Raw genomic sequence first — 17,650 nt, forward strand, 5'->3', positions numbered from 1 at the left:
CCGCCATTACTCGTTAAAAAAAAAACACCAAAAATGACAGAAATCTTTCCCTTAGTTGGTAAACGCAATAATTTTTGCGCAAACCAATCAAAATACGCTTATTGTGATTTTTTTTTTACCAAACATAGGTAGCAGAAAACAAATTGGCCGAAAATTTTAAAAAATTTAGATTTTTACATTTTTTTGGGGGGAGAATTTCATATAAAAAAATGTGAAAAATATTTTTATTTTTTCAAAATTTACTCTCTTTTTTTGTTTATAGCGCAAAAAGTAAAAATTGCACAGGTAATCAAATACCACTAAAAGAAAGCTCTGTTTGTGGGAAAAAAAGGACGTAAATTTTGTTTGGGTACAGCGTCGCACGACCGCGCAATTGTCAGTTAAATTCGCACAGTGCCGAATCGCAAAAAGTGGCCTGGACGTAAGACAGCAAAATCCTCCGGTGGTAAAGTGGTTATTGAATAGAATGCATTAAGATTAAAAAAAACCTTCTGACTTTACAACCCCTTTAAGCTTTGATAAAAATAAAATCTGGTAGCTGATTGCTTTCTATGCAGAGCAGTACCAGATTTTGTACTCTCCAGTTTTAGTAAATCAACAACATAGTGTTGAAAATAAATTCTTGAACAGAAGTGCAAGGAAACATGATGCATTCAGCATCAAGCCGGTAGTAAGGTACCAGGTTGGGGGGAAATAAGAGCCAGTAACAGGCAGCCAAACGTTTGAGGAATTAAGCCGAGGATCTTTAGGAACAAGGTCAAGGACAAAAAGCCAGGTCAGTAATAGAGCATTGGAATAAGGAGCTTAGGTTAGGATAAAAGGTGGCTGATAAAGATTGTTTACCATTTAGGGTTCAATCCATGTGCGCGGTGGCTGATAAGACCTTTAAGTCGGAAGGGAAAGTTAACACATTTTCTGTGGACTCAAAAATCTACGATATATCACAAAGATCAAATTCAGAACTTTGAAGACTTCCTTTCTGGGATTTTTAAGTTATATGAGATGTTGACTGGTGCTTTATTGGCAATGCCCAAAGCTGATCAGTTTTAGCCTTTACCATTATAACATTGTGGTTGCTCTCTGTACATGCTACAAAGAATCTTAATAGACTTCACCAGTGTTTCTCAACTCCAGTCCTCAGGGCACACTAACAGGCCAGGTTTGCAAGAAAATTTAAATACATCACAGGTGATATAATTTGCTGCTCAGTGATTGCAGTATTCTAGTCTGCATCTCCCCAAGGTAATACTTCAAATCTGGCCTGTTAGTGTGCCCTGAGGACCGGAGTTGAGAAACACTGGACTACACCAAGGGTCTTCAAACTATGGCCCTCCAGTTGTTCAGGAACTACTATTCCCATCATGCCTGGTCATGTCTGTGAATGTCAGAGTTTTACAATGCCTCATGGGACGTGTAGTTCTGCAACAGCTGGAGGGCCGTAGTTTGAAGATCCCTGCACTACACCATCCATCCCACACTGAGTGCTAAAGTAGCTGTGCAAATCCAAGTAGTCCATCATTTTATCGGATGTTTGGTAGCATACAACATTAACAATTTGCTACTGAAGCAGGAGTGAACTGCTGTACAGGGTTGCCAACCATCAGTAAATTTACTGACACTTTGTAAATATCAGTGATTTTTACAGCTGTTAGTAAATGTCCATTAGAGAAATCTTATGTCAGTAAAAATTAGTCCTTTTTCTCAGGCAGGTTAGTGTTGACTCAACAAGTGTAAAAAAGAACTCCTTGACAGCTTGATGCAGCACCAGCAAAAACATATTCAGAAAGAGTAAGTTGGTAGACTCAACTGTGCTCTGCCTGCTGCCTTGCTGCATAAATAGGTAATTGGAACCCAGTGCTTGTCTGGCGGCAACAGCTCCCGAAGCCTGTGCTCACGGCCCCATGTGCCCCACAGCTACACTACACTTTCCTCCTGAGTACCCTATCCTGCTCTTCTGCAGCTGCAGTTCTCTATCAGGTCCTGTCAGGGAGGGGGATTTGGGGGAGGGAGTAGGGCACTGGACTGGGGGAGGGGGTGATTTTGGGGAAAAGGGGGCGCCCTTGTACTCTGCAATCTGTATGCAGCGCACCACTGAACCCTTGATTTTTTATGCAGCACACACCTGAACCCTGCATTTGGTATGCAGCGCATCCCTGGACCTTGCATTCTGTATGCAGAGCACTCCTGAACCCTGCAGTCTGTATGCAGCACACACTTTAACCCTGCACTCTGTATGTAGTACACAATTGAACCCTGCACTCTGTACTTCATGCACACTTTTGGTATTTATTGCCCATTTAAGATCCTCCCACTGTTCCTCCAGAATGTGTTTTTTTTCCAGCCAAATGGTTATATTGCATTGAAATACTGTGTCACAACCGCAAGGCAAACCTTTGGCTTGTGGCTGCTGTGCAGCCCCATTGAGCTCAACGGGCAAGTTTGACAGGCGATGCAGTCTGTGAAACTTGACATATCCAGGTAAAATTGCCACACTATGAAGTTAAGCATTGAGGCTGCAAGCAGCTGCTATGTTCATTTAGAGGTAGGTGGTCAAAAGCGGTTCTGTTTAATCATCCCCCTTTAGGCCACTCCCACTATTAAACTCAATCTGGTCTTAACCATTGCTCTCTTTGGCATGCATAACAGAACTTGTATATCAACGGTATCCTAGCAGGGTGGCTGATAATTTGTCATGCTGTGTTGACTTTTTAATAACCCTTTCCCACTGAGGCGCTTTTTCAGGTCTTAAGCGCAAAAAAGCGCCTAAAAAGCTCACAAAAACCTATTCCCATTAAAATCAATGAATACTTTCACATTGGGGAGGTGTGTTGGCAGGGCAACAAAGAAAATAATGCAAGCAGCATCTTTGGAGCATGTTTGGAGCGCTAAAAAAACAGCACCTCCTCTCTATTGAATTGAATGGGAAGTGCCTCAAAAGCACCTAAAAAGCGCTTCAAAAGCGCCTCAAAATGGTCCTTGAATCAGTTTTTGAGTTACTTAAATAAAGCGCATCGCTAAAGCCTCAAAAGCACTGCAAAAGCGTTGATCGTTTTTTGAGCAGTTTTTAAGCACCTCCTTGTGAAAGGACTCTTAAATGTACGCCAGGCCAATTACCTGTATGGGTGTTGTTAGAGTTTACAGATTGTGTTTCTATTGAATAAATATTGATTGTTTATTTTCTAATAGGAGGTCTGTTATTTTTTTAGGTTGTCAGTAAAAAATGTGCTGTCAGTAAATTTTCCATGTTCTGTCAGTAAAAAACTTGCAGGAGGTTAGCAGCCCTGCTGCTGTGAAATGACAAATACAGTGCATCCGGAAAGTATTCACAGCGCTTCACTTTTTCCACATTTTGTTCAGTTATAGTCTTATTCCAAAATTAATTATTTTCCTCAAAATTCTACAAACAATACCCGATAATGACAATGTGACAGAAGTTTGTTTGAAATATTTACAAATTTATTAAAAAGAAAAAAATCGCATGTACATAAGTATTCTCAGCCTTTGCCATGACACTCATAATTGATCTCACACTGATCATCTTGAGATATTTCTACAACTTGATTGGAGTCCATCTGTGGTAAATTCAGTCGATAGGACATGATTTGGAAAGGCACACACCTGTCTAATTAATGCCCATAGTTAACAGTGCATACCAGAACACAAACCAAGCCATGAAGTTCAAGGAATTGTCAGTAGGCCCCCAAAACTGGTTTAAATTGAGGCACAGATCTGGGGAAGGATAGAGAAATATTTCTGCAGCATTGAAGGTCCCAATGAGCATAGTGGCCTGGGTAAATGGAAGAAGTTTGGAACCACCAAACTTCCTAGAGCAGGCCACCAGACCCAACTGAGCCATCGGGGGAAATGGGCCTTAGTGAGGGAGGTGACCAAAAAACTGATGGTCACTCTGAACATTTCTCTATGGAGAGAGGAGAACCTTTCAAAAGAACAACTATCTCTGTAGCACTCCACTAATCAGACCTGTATGGTAGAGTGGCGAATGGAAGCCACTCCTCAGTAAAAGGCACATGACAGCCCACCTGGAGTTTGCCAAAAGGTAGCTGAAGGACTCTCAGACAATGAGAAACCAAATTCTCTGGTCTGATGAAACAAAGATTAAACTCTTTGGCCTGAATGGTAAGCATCATGTCTGGAAGAAACCAGGCACCGCTCGTCACCTTGCCAATACCATCCCTACAGTGAAGCATGGTGGTGGAAGCATCATGCTGTGGTAATGTTTTTCAGCGTCAGGAACTGGGAGACTAGTCAGGATGGAGGGAAAAATTAATGCAGCAATGTACAGACATATCCTTGATGAAAACCTGCTTCAGAGCGCTCTGGACCTCAGACTGGGGCGAAGGTTCATCTTCCAACAAGGCAAACACCCTAAGCACACAGCCAAGATTACAAAGGAGAGGCTGCGGGACAACTCTGTGAATATCCCGGAGTGACTCAGCCAGAGCCCAGATTTGAACCCAATTGAACATCTCTGGATAGATCTGAAATTGGCTGTGCACCGACGATTCCCATCCAACCTGATGGAGCTTGAGAGGTCCTGCAAAGAAGAATGGGAGTCACTGCCCAAAAATAGGTGTGCCAAGCTTGTAGCATCATACTCAAAAAGACTTGAGGCTGTAATTGGTGCCAAAGGTGCTTCAACAACGTATTGAGCAAATGCCGTGAATACTTATGTACATGGGATTTTTTTTAATTTTTTTTTTAATAAATTTGTAAAGATTTCAAACAAACTTCTTTCACGTTGTCATTATGGGGTATGGTTTGTAGAATTTTGAGGAAAATAATAAATGTAATCCATTTTGGAATAAGGCTGTAACATAACAAAATGTGGAAAAAGTAAAGCGCTGTGAATACTTTCTGGATGCACCGTATGCTAAATCTAACAGTGTCAACCTTTAGAGCAGTGGTTCTTAACCTTGTTGGAGGTACTGAACCCCACCAGTTTCATATGCGCATTCACCGAACCCTTCTTAATTGAAAAAATAAAATACGATTTTTTCAAATTCAAAACATAGGTATATATTTATATATTTAGATATATATTTATACATAGGTGCACAAAATGAACAAAACCATCAAAAAAAAAAAAAAAAAAAAAAAAAAAAAAAAAAAAAAAGGCTCCATAGCTCAGGGGTTAGAGCACTGGTCTTGTAAACCAGGAGTCGTGAGTTCAAATCTCGCTGGGGCCTCCCTGCAAGTGTTGGCGACTGTATCTCAAAAAACAAAACCATTAAGAACAAAGAACAAAACCATTAAAACATGGGGTGTCAGGAGGGCACACACTGGGGTGGGGGGGTTGGGAGGGCATACCATCGGGTGTCAGGAGAGAACACACTGAGGGGGGAGGTGTTGGGAGAGCACACACTGGGGGGGCTGGGAGGACATACCATGGGGTGTCAGGAGGGAACACACTGGGGGGGAGGTGTTGGGAGGGCATTCCATGGGGTATCAGGAGGACATACACTGGGGGGGGGTGTTTTGGGAGGGCATACCATGGGGTATCAGGGCACACACTGGGGGGGTTGGGAGGACATAGCAAGGGGTGTCAAGAGGGAACACACTTTGGGGAGGTGTTTGGAGGGCATACCATGGGGTGTTAGGAGGGCACACATTGGGGGGAGGTGTTGGGAGAGCATTCCATGGGGTATCAGGAGGGCACACACCAGGGGGTATTCACAATGCTTTATTGAGCTAAATGAAAAGGACATGCATTTTCTGTCAGCTAACAGCACCTCTATGCTAAGCTGCAGTAACTCAGCAGACGTAGCATAGAGGTCCTTGTAAACGAATCCACCATGTACAGCTAGCTGAGCCTACCTCCAGGAACATTCACTCGGCTCCCTCTGCTCAGCTGCTCACACTTCCCTCTTCCAGGCGGGCGCGATCTCCGTGGTCAGGTACATCCCCATCCCGCCCACTCACGCAGCAAGCACCTGCAGGAGATAGGCTGGAAACCTGCTGGGGGAGGTACAGAGGGCGGAGTGTCAAGTGTCTATGTGTAATGGCTGTGAGTCGTCCCGACCGCAGCTCTGATTTCCCGGGGTGCGCTCGGGCCTCACAATCAGTAATATTTTCTCGGGGGGAGCAATTGTCCCTTTGTCCCCCCCGCCGAACCCCGGAGACTGACTCACCGAACCCCTGGGGTTCGATCGAACCCAGGTTAAGAACCACTGCTTTAGAGTGACGATACTTCTTCCAAATGCAATATTGAAATCAGCTAAATTACACTTGATTAATGTTGTTTTAAAGATAATAATTTTGAGTAAGAATATGCATGCACACAATTGACTTTTTTTCTTCTTCTGATTGGCTTGCAGGGATCCAGACATCCCATCGGATGCCTCTCTAATATACAAAGTGATTTTAACCCATGTCAGAGACAAGCCCAGTCTAGGCGTTCTTACCACTACTGACCGTATTAGCCTTGCAAACCAGAAACGGGAATGTGGAAATTTCCATTTTGAGCGGGAAGAATATCATAGTGCCATGCACTCTTATAGCCAAGCACTGAGCATGCTCACTCTACCTACTGCAGGTAACTGTTATTGCAGGACATACATAGGTTGTAAATACTACTGCTAACAGTTTATCCGTAGAATCATTCATTTTTGGAAATATTTATAACATTTAAAGGGCCGGAAAATACAAATCACAATCTTTGATCATTTTCTTAAGTAAATACATTATTTCAGCCTTTAAACATACATTATATGAGATATTCTTCAATTAAGCTTCCAAAATATAATATTTCCTTTCAAAAGTTGTGTGTTTATGTGTTTTCCAATTTGGCATTATGCATAAAGAACTGTTTATTACAAAAATAAAGCATTTTACACAAATTACTAAGATTATAAGTAAAAAAGCCCAAATTATGAGACCTTTAAAAACCAAGCAATAGTACAAAAAAGCCATAACAACACAATAAAATAAAAAATGCAAATTTGAAATAGGTTTTACCGGTCAAAAATAGGCCATGGTGTTAAATTAGGGGGTGACCCAAAATTTATTTGAACAAACATTAACTATACTAGTCTTACTCCTTAGTTGATCCTGCCAAAATTGGCTGTATTTATCAACAGTAGCCCGACATGTTTCGCTGTCGCTTCCTCAGGGGCTAAAAATATGCACTGTTACTGTAATAATAACACTGGCAGGGAAGGGGTTAACAAAGTGGGGAACAAAGGGTTAAATGTAAGCCTAGGGGAGTGTTTCTAACTGTATGGGGGTTGGGCTTTTGAAATGATCACAGAGACCTGTGATCCTATATAGAAGGATTACAGGCGCTCTGTGATCATTCCAGAGATAGGAATGGTATGCTGTGTTTGCAAGAGCCGACTGTCCATCTCTCTCAGCAGGGAACGATCACGGGTGGCAGGCGGCAACCGGAGCTGCTGGCCCCGTGCATCAGAGTCTCACTGCCGAGTGGGGGCGGGAGCACGCCGGCGGCGGTGTGCACTCGCCCCCTAGCTGCAGACGTGCGACCGACGTACAGCTACGTCGGTTTGCGCAGGAGGGGGGCTGCCTGCCACAGTAAATCTGCGGCGGGCGGTCCTTAAGTGGTTGATTTGCAGGTATTTCCTCTTACTACCTGTTTTGTCTATGGGACAGGAAGTGAAGGTAAATCTGCCCAATGGAAACAGAGAGCAAAAATAAACATTGGAAGGGTTAGAACCTGCCATTACTCTATCCAAAATCGAAAAAAAAAGTTTTGCCTGTAGTTCCACTTTAAGCAATTTTAAGAAGATGCCATATGTTAAGGTCATTATTTCCATAGTCATCTATATGGCTTAGTGATGTCATATATAGAATGGTAAGCAGCCACTCCTAACTGAATTTGGATGAGGATTGAGCTGCAATTTCATTGCACCATTGGGGGTGGGTTGTGGGCATGCTTATGTAAGTTCTCCATGTAGATGTTTTGATTCCCAAGATCCCCACGGTTCTCTAAAAACCTTCCCATGTACCACACTATCATGGAAGCTATACTGTATTTCAGTATTGGCACTATAATAGGCATGGTTGATTATACCATTGTACTAAAGTCTTGATGAAGTATTTGTATCCAACAGACCAAACCTACTACTAGATCATTAGTTTTCTAAAGCATCTCTAATTGCTTTCTCTATTACATATATAATTACAATCTGTGAGTACTACTCAAGTAACAGACAAAAACCGCAATAAAGCAAGTCGATCCTCTTTTAGACAAAGCAGGTAAAAAGTACTGTTTGGCTAAAATATATCACTCTGACCTCTCCCGCAACACAGCGCTTGCTAAATATAAAAAGTGCTCTCTCTGGATCTGAAATTGATGGAAATTGTTAATTGAGGAAACCGGGGGCCTGTTTTTGACCTATAGACTTAACTTCTTTCTCTATTTCTTTCTCTATCTTTATTTTCTCTTTTTTTTTTTTTTCTTATATTGTTGTTATTAGTATGTTTTATTTAGTATGGTTGTTATAGAAAAAGTAAATGGATGAGTAAAGACGTAAAATATGTTGGCCTTACAAGTAGGGATCGGATATCGGCCCCAATACGGGCAAAATAGCTGGATCAGGGGATCGGTAAAATTAAGAGATCCAAGGGCCGATCCGGTTTTGCTCTTTACATAGCATGCGAGGGAGCAGAGAACAGCTGTCAAAGAAAAAAAAAAAAAGAGCCTCCTGCAAATGCCTTTCAACTCTCTCAGTTAAGTAAACACAATGATTACAATGTATCTTTTCGTTCTGTCTGCCGGAGGAGGGAAGTTTAACCTAAAGACTAAACCCATGACAGTTTAGATTTTGAATGCAAAATTGTTATAAGGTATCTGCCGATACCGATCCGGAAGTATTATTTTGTTATAAGCTCACAAAACAGTACTTCTGGATCGGACTCGGGATCGGCGATTTCACAAAGCAAAAGATCGGGACCAAAAAAGTCGGATCGGTGCATCCCTACTTAACCACTTGCCGACCGCCGCACGACTATTTACTGTGGCGGTCAGCCCCTCACAGGCAAAGCGACGTAGGGCTACGTCGCTAGCCTGTAAGGCTCTAGGGAGCGAGCGCGCGCCTCCGAAGGCGCGCTCCCGCTCCTGCTTGGTCACGGACCCCCCTGCGCGTGTGCCCGGCGGACCCGATGTCCGCCGGGCATTTGCGATTGTCCGTTACACCGGAAGAAAGGCAGGCAGCTAATGTAAACAAAGCCGCCTGTCATTCTTCCCTGTGTAAGAATGGAGATCATACGGTTCTACTATGTAGGACCGTTGGTCCCTGTTCTTACACATCAAGCCACATACAATCACAGTTAGAATCACGCCCCTAGGGACACACTTAACCCCTTCCTCTCAAAAAAGTTAACCCTTTCACTGCCAGTGTCATTTTTACAGTAACAGTGCATATGTATAGCACTGATTACTGTAGTAATGTCACTGGTAACCCCAAAAGTGTCAAAAATTTCAGTCAAGGGTCCGATCTGTCCACCGCAATGTTGCAGTCCCGCAAAAAAAATCGCAGATCGCTGCCATTACTCGTTAAAGAAAAAAACAACAAAAATCTTTCCCTTAGTTAGTAAACGCAATAACTTTTGCGCAAACCAATCAAAATACGCTTTTTGCCATTTTTTTTACCAAACATATGTAGCATAAAACAAATTGGCCTAAAATGTTAAAACATTTAGATTTTTACATTTTTTGGGGGGAATTTCATATAAAAAAATGTGAAAAATATTGTTATTTTTGCAAAATTTACGCTCTTTTTTTGTTTATAGCGCATGATCAAAAAATCGCACAGGGGATCAAATACCACCAAAAGAAAGCTTAGGTACAGCGTCACACGACCGCGCAATTGTCCGTTAAAGTCACGCAGTGCCAAATCGCAAAATAGGCCCTGGTCAGGAAGGGGGTAAAATCTTCCGGGGCTTAAGTGGTTAAAAGAGTATAAAGCATTTTTTTTATTTCTCTTTTTTTTTTTTTTGTGGAACTACTATTTATGCCAGCATCTTGATTGTAATGGATTTAATGTTTGTAATTTGTCTATTTAATAAAAATAAAATTTGAAAAAAAAAAGTGCTCTTAGTTATCCAAGTGCAGATGGGGAATTAAATATAGGTAGCAACAAATACTAGTGAAAGTGCAGTGCTGTAAACATAAATAAAGGCTTATGTCAAGAAAAAAATTACAAAGGACTTGCAAACACCTCTGAATAAAGTGCAAAGTGCTACAATATAAATAAAATACAAAAACTGTATATGATAAATATATATATGAAGTATTCAAAAAAATTGTGGCGCCACTAGAGGGCATAACTAGAGTGCATTATTACAAAAAAAGATTTTTATACAAAGTGTTGGGTGATCTATAGTCAATAAATCAGTGATTAAACAAAAAAAGTCCAGATCTAAATAAATATTTGCAGTATAGATGGGAGGAGTGGTATTAGTCCCAGAAGGAAAATATAGATTTAGATGTGGACGTAATTGGAAAAAGGGGTCCACATAGTGAATTCCGTAAAAGGAAGTTCTTTATTGTGTTAAAAATGGGTTTATACAGAGAACTTGGGTACTGGTACAGACAATATCGTGACCATATCTTTTTTGTAATAATGCACTCTAGTTAAGCCCTCTAGTGGCGCCACAATTTTTTGAATACTTCATGTATATATTTATCATATACAGTTTTAGTATTTTATTTATATTGTAGCACTTTGCACTTTATTCAGAGGTGTTTGCAAGTCCTTTGGAATTTTTTTTCTTGACATAAGCCTTTAATTATGTTTACAGCACTGCATTTTCACTAGTATTTGTTTTCTACCTATATTTAAGTCTCCATGTGTGGGGAGTCATCTGCACTTGGATAATTGAGAGCACTTTTTATATTTAAGTGGGGTACACACTATAAAATTGGGCGAATGATTGTCCAATTTTCCTCGTTTCACAGCAAATCGGAACGAAAATTCTTAAGAAAATTTGTACGAATATTCTCGTACGACAAAGGCTTTTTTTGTTGTTTATTGTTTCTGATCATGAGCAGTCTTTCTTTTCTGACTTTTCTTGTACAAAAATCATACGAAAATGGTACACACTAAACGAAAATCATTAGTTTTTTTCCCGTACGAGAATAATTTTGGAGTTTGTCCCTTCGAGAATTTTCGTACGAAAATTCTGAATCATCTGTAGAAAGTTCTGTACACACTATACGAAATTCGTACGAAAATTCTTTGGACGAAAATGTTCACCCGATTTTCTTATAGTGTGTAAGAGCCTTTAGCAAGTGCTGTGTTGCAGGAGAGGTCAGAGTGATATATCTTTCCCATATATTTTGACTACCATTTGGCTTTAGCAGGTTGGGCCACAGCAGCTACTTTTAAAAAAAATAAAAATAAATTAGTCACGTTTTAAATATAAATGACTACAGGTGCACCGAAAGGAAAATTCTGGGCCGAAACAGAAACCGAGAATTCAGGATGCCCTTGGCCGAAAACCGAAACCGAAAATTACTTTTTTCCCCCAAATGATTTTAAAATGGATAGAACAGGGACATACACCAAAAACAGGCAGCGACGTACACCTGTAGCTGCCACTCTGTCGTAGTATATGTACTGTGATGGGTTGGCAAGAGGTTAATTTAATTACCAATGGTATTAGTATTATGCAGCATGAGGGGGTTAATGTATTGCCACTAGGGCTGTTGAAAATAATCGTTGCATCGATGCATCGCAAAGCGGCTACCCGCGATTCTGCATCGATGCGGACCCCCCAAATGATCGATTTCTGGCTCCTCCCCCTCCCTCCCTCTTCTGTCATTGCTGGATAAGACGCATGTAGGCGTCCGCTTCCCACCTAGCTCTCCTGCGCAACAGCTCTGCTTACTTCCATTAATCGTGATGCATCGTGATGCATCGCGGAATCGAATCGTATCAAATCGTGACCCTAATAATCATATTCGAATCGAATCGTGAGGTAAGTGAAGATGCGCAGCCCGTATTGCCACTGATCTCTGATGCATTAGTGACCAACCAGTGGCAGTTAATTAACCCCTTTGTGCTGCATTAGTGGCACCAGTGTCAGTGTTAATTAACACTGATTGCACTGACACTGATACTGGTTGCACTAATGCAGTACAAAGGGGCTAATTAACTGCCACTGGTCAGTCACTAATGCATCAGTGACCAGCAGTGGCAATACATTAACCCCCTCAAGCTGCATAATACCAATACAATTGGTAATTAACCTCTCCCCAGCCCCCCCCCCCAAAGAGTTAATGATGGCAATCTGCTTAGTGCTTACTTTTGGGATTAACAATGTGCTTGTTTCTTCCCACACGCTGGCTCCTCCATGTCACAGGCAGCCAAACTCTCCGCTCCTCTTGTGTCCTTCCTTTCAAAGTCCGCTTCTCAGTGATGTCACTACTACGTGACTATGTGTATGAACTAACACACCGGGCGGGCGGGTCAGCGGAGATACCCGCCTGACAGAGAAGTGAAGGGCTCACTTCGTTACAGCTATTAAGGGCGGCTCCCCCGCCCACCTGGTGTGTTAGTTCATACACACTTCACCTGCACTGGACCCCCCTTCCCCGCGGCAGCCATTCGTTTCGGCATCTTTGACGCATTTTCGGCAGAAATGGGATAGGCCCATTTTCGGACGAAAATTTTGGTTGCCGAATTTTCGGTGCACCACTATAAATTACAATTTTACAGTTTTAGGGCCCTTTCACACGGGCGCTCCGTATGTCCGCAAATCATCCTATTTTTTTGCGGATGATTTGCGGACATAATGTAAGTCTATGGCATTGCGGATGTCAGCGGAATACCATCCGCTGACATCCGATTTTCCTCCTGTCAGTTCTGTTCCGTTTTTTGGAACTGAAAAAATCCTATTTTTGTTCCGTTCAAAAAACGGAAAGGAAGGAAAATCGGATGTCAGCGGTGTCATCCGCTGACATCCGCAATCCCCATAGACTTACATTAGGTCCGCATATCATCCGCAAACGGATGGGATGATATGCGGACCTACGGAGCGGATGACGGAAATGTCATCCGCTCCGTGAAAAAAAAAAAAAAGTCCCGCAGCGGACCTTTCACACGGAAAGCCCTTACACTTGTTTTAGTTCCTGCCACGGGTGATTTACCATATCTTTTATTACTGTTAGGCTAAGCCTTACACCACAGTTTTTAAAAAAGGCATCACTGCTACCTAAAATATTTGCAACCAAGTATATAATATGTATAGACAAATCAGTCCAATATTCTCATACATCTGCAACAGTCACTAAACTGCCATTGTGAACCAAAGCGTAGGTAATTTGTGAACATGCACTGGTTTAGTCTATGGCATTGTGTGTATAAACTTCCTATACTAATTAAAAAGCACATGTAAAATAATCGGAACTGCAGGGAGTGAATGATGCACAATATTCCTTTAACTAAACAGTATTTGCCTGGAAACTGCCTAAGGTCAAACGTGTGTGCGTCACACAGTTTCAGGATGGCTGGCCACATAGTCATAAATGCATTAGAGAAGATTATCGGAGCACAAAATGTGCATCACAAATAGGAAACATAATCATGACGTTAGTAAGACCTTTGTATCTTCCCAATTGCTGTTAACCAAATTAGTGTCTCCTATAGGTGTCTTTTAATCACAGATAACTAGGAGATGCACAGTACTTTGCATGCTGGCATTCCAAAATGGAACATTATGTCTGGATATGTTGTCATGGTACCATGCGGCGGGATGTTCATACACTCATCTCCTGGATAATGACTCACCATTATCTGTATTACTCAGAACCCCTGAGCTCAGAGGAAGAAGAGGAGATTCGTGAACATAGAATCAAGTGTCTGAATAACCTGGCAGCTGCCCAACTTAAGCTTCATCACTATGATGACGTCATTAATTCCTGCAATGCAGTCCTAGAGATGGATACCGACAATGCAAAGGCACTTTATAGGAAAGGCAAGGTAATGTCACCTTACCCTTTTTTCCACATGACTTAGAAATTGAATATTGCAATATGCTTTCTGCTTTCATAGGCCAATTACAATGTAATAGAAAAGTTATATTTTCCTGATTGTTACTGTCCAAACTAATTATAAACACTATCAATATATGGAGGCGACTTTGACATTTGCCCACCCTTGAAATAGCTACCAAGCCATGACTGCTTTTACAGCTTTCAGTTGAGTATTCAGCATATGAGAATGGAAAAGAAACAAATTAGATAGATGAGGAGGCATGTAGAGGAACCGATGCCCTCCATTTCCTCCTGCAGCCGCTGAATGTCTGGAGGAGGGAGAGAAGGAGAAGCAGACTTTGCAGTTTCCTCTACATACCGCCTCTCCTATGCAGGTGTACAGGGGAGCTGCATGGGCCCCCAGAGCATGGGGCTGGGTCGCAATTGCGACTTCTGTGACCTCTGTAGGTATGCCCCTGATGTACAGAACTAATTGCTGCAGATAAACAGGTACAACTTATGTACGTGGATTTGTTTAATCTCTGTGTATCACCTGAGGCCAGACAATTCACTGGGTATGTGTAAGAGTTTACAACCTCTTAAAGTATAGCAATGTCCAAATCAGATGCAAACCCAAGTAGTGTATTATTACTGCCACAATTGACTTTGCGTTTTCATTTTACCCAGCCTGTTAATGAGCCCTGGACAGGGATGTCACTAGTAAAGCCCACTTTAGTCAATCTGCATAACCAGGGCTGCTGTTAGAAATCGCGGGGCCCCGTACAGACTACCTAACAGGGCCCCCCCCCCCAAGAAAATATTAAAGATATATTTAGCTAAAATTAAAACAAAATCACTATTATCAGACACAAATATAACATAACTCGCATAATTCCGGCTAAATCTAAAAAAAAACTATGTTAAATAAAAAAGAAGATGAGATGAGAAAAATATACAGGCTGGGCAGTTGGAGCTCAGTGATCAGAGAGACAGAGAGAGAGAAACAAAGTTACAAATAAACTCCTGAGCAGAGATAAGTGCTGGGAGGGGGGCCCACACAAGGGAGGGGGATTAGTGAGGGACGACTGTCTCTTTCTCAGCAGAAAAAAGCTGATAGCAGGGAGAGGGACAGCTGAGATTCAGGTGCTGGAGGAAGATTTCTGTATTTGTTGTCCATCACTAATCCCCCTCTCTGTGTGGGCCCCCCTGTGTGCTCGGGCCCCCTACAAGAGGGCTGGTGGTCCCCCCCTATCAGCGGCCCTGTGCATAACTGGTGTAGTACCCCACTGACCCCAAGTGGCAAGGTTGGTTAGCACTTACACCACGGTAATGGGAGGTTGAGCAACATTGGGTGCCAGTTACTTGAGTGTCTTATTGCAGGTGCATCTCATAAAATTAGAATATCATCAAAAAGTTTTTTTCCAGTAATTTAAAAAGTAAAAACTCATATTTTATATAGATGCATTACACACAGAGCGATATATTTCAAGCATTTCTTTCTTTTAACTTTTAAGATTATGGCTTACAGCCAGTAAAAACCCAAAATTAAGTATCTCAGAAAATTAGAATATTACATAAGACCAATAAAAATTGAATTTTTAATACAGAAATGTTGGCTTATGGGAAAGTATGTCCATGCACTCAATACTTGGTCAGGGCTCCTTTTGCATAAATTACTGCCTCAATGCGGCGTGGCATGAAGAGCTATGATTCAGGGGTGTGGGGGGGGGGGGGGGGTGTTGGACATCTGCAGACAGACTACTGCATCCATAAAGAGAACAAGCTTCCTTCTCTGCAGCTTCAAGGCAGGGGACGGGCTTTTCTATTTAGGCTGTGGTTGTTTTCAAAAGAAAACCTAATTTTAAAGCTGTAGGCTCCATTCACACCAATGTGTTTTTTCAAGCTTTTTGTAGAAACACGGGACGTTATTTTTAACATGGGTTCCTAAGGAACACGTTCACATCAATGCTTTTTTGTGCCTCTGCATTTTTGGAAAAGGTCAGGGACTTTTTAAATGCAAAACGCTGCATTTTGTGCTCTTTCGGTTTAATAGACTTCAACAGGGAAGCTGCAGACAAGCAGGTAGTGTGTTTTTATTTCGTTTTTGCCGCAATTTAAAGTTTTACGTTTTTAAATCTGCCCAACAACAAATTTGCCTTAAAAAAAGCATAAAGAATGCTAAGCGCAAATGGCCGTAAAATCGCACAGAAATTGTGGTTAAAAAAGAATTGCAAAAAGCACAGCAAAAAGCAGAAAAGCTCAAAAGCAACATTCATAGGTGTGAATGGAGCCTAACGTCCTGTGCACCTGGCATGTACTTAGCTGGTTTAAAGGGGCTGTAAAGGTAATAGGTTTTTTATATTGATGCATTCTATGCATTACCACTTCCGGACCGCCTGCCGCAGTTTTACGTTGGTACTTTGACGTTAAATACCAGTATTATGGTGGCAAATAGCTGCCATAACCCCGGTATTTTCTTACAGGGTGGGCGGTCCTCTTTCACATAAAAGTGGTCCCAGCGGCGGATTCACCGGTGGATCACTTTTATGGGTGATGGAAGAGGTGACCCCCGCTTCCTCGTATTTTTTATCCTGCTTACTGGAGCCGTCGGTAGCGGGGAAAACCATCCGGTCCGTCCATGTCCCAGGCAGGAAGACGAGTGAGGACAAGATGGCCCCCACTCGACTCTATGGCCTTGGAGGACCAGAGAGACGTCAAAGGTAGCTTCCTCCCAACGGCCTTAAAGGGTCCATTTTTTTTTTCCTGCTTTTTAGTGTAGATGTGAGATGTGAGGTCTTTTTGACCCCAGATCTCACATTAAAGAGGACCTGTCCTGCTTATTTCTATTACAAGGGATGTTAACATTTCTTGTAATAGGAATAAAAGTGATCAAAAAAAGTTTTTAAAGGGACTGTGTAAAAAAAAAAAAAAAAAGGTAAAATAAATAAATAAATAAAACAAAAATGTAAAGAAGCGAACGCATACCCAAGTCCTGCCCACATATGTAAACGGTGTTCAAACCACACCTGTGAGGTATCGCTGCGATCTTTAGAGCGAGAGCAATAATTGCAGCCCTAGACCTCCACTATAACTCTAAACTGGTAGCCTGTAGAATTTTTTAAATCGTCGCCTATGGAGATTTTTAAGTACCAATGTCTCCATTCCACGAACGTGCACAATTTTGAAGCATGACATGTTGGGTATCTATTTACTCAGCGTAACCTTATCTTTCAAATTGGGCTAACTTTACTGTTTCTTTTTATTTTTTTATTCAAAAAGGTGTCTTTAAAAAAAAAAAAAAAATGCGTTTGTAAGAATGCTGCACAAATATGGTGTGACGTAAAGTATTGCAACGATCTTCATTTTAATCTCTAGGGTCTCTGCTTAAAAAAAAAAAACTCAACAGGAGGGAGGGGCTAGGAGCACCGAAGAGCAGGGCTTTTTTTTAGCCGGAAAGATGGGGGATCTTTTGTTGCTGGTGGGGATCTATTTTTTGTGTTGCTGGAGTGGGTGGATGTTGCTGGGGGGGGGGGGGGGTCAGTTGTTGCTGGGAGGAATCTACTATTGAGGGAAAGGTCGATTGCCGCTGACTGATGGAGGGTCTATTGATGCTCTTTGTTGAGAGAACTGTTGTTGCTGCTGAGGGGATATTGTTGCTGGGGTGGTAATTTCTTGTGGGGGGGTCTATTGTTGCTG

At 41.8% G+C, this 17,650-nt stretch overlaps 1 protein-coding gene across 1 annotated transcript in view; it reads left to right on the plus strand.

Moving 5' to 3' along the window:
• LOC309554014 (peptidyl-prolyl cis-trans isomerase FKBP8-like) overlaps positions 1–17,650 on the plus strand; it is a gene marked incomplete at its 5' end in the record, with an annotated part of 100,764 nt that overhangs the window by 20,446 nt on the left and 62,668 nt on the right. Inside the window, 2 exons of the mRNA XM_082255534.1 lie at positions 6,336–6,553; positions 13,789–13,961. Of these exons, the coding sequence (XP_082111660.1) occupies positions 6,336–6,553; positions 13,789–13,961 (391 nt within the window). The remainder of the gene's footprint in view (positions 1–6,335; positions 6,554–13,788; positions 13,962–17,650) is intronic.

The sequence above is a fragment of the Pelophylax lessonae genome, assembly GCF_965119305.1.
Source record: "Pelophylax lessonae genome assembly, chromosome: 4".
Lineage (NCBI taxonomy): Eukaryota > Metazoa > Chordata > Amphibia > Anura > Ranidae > Pelophylax > Pelophylax lessonae.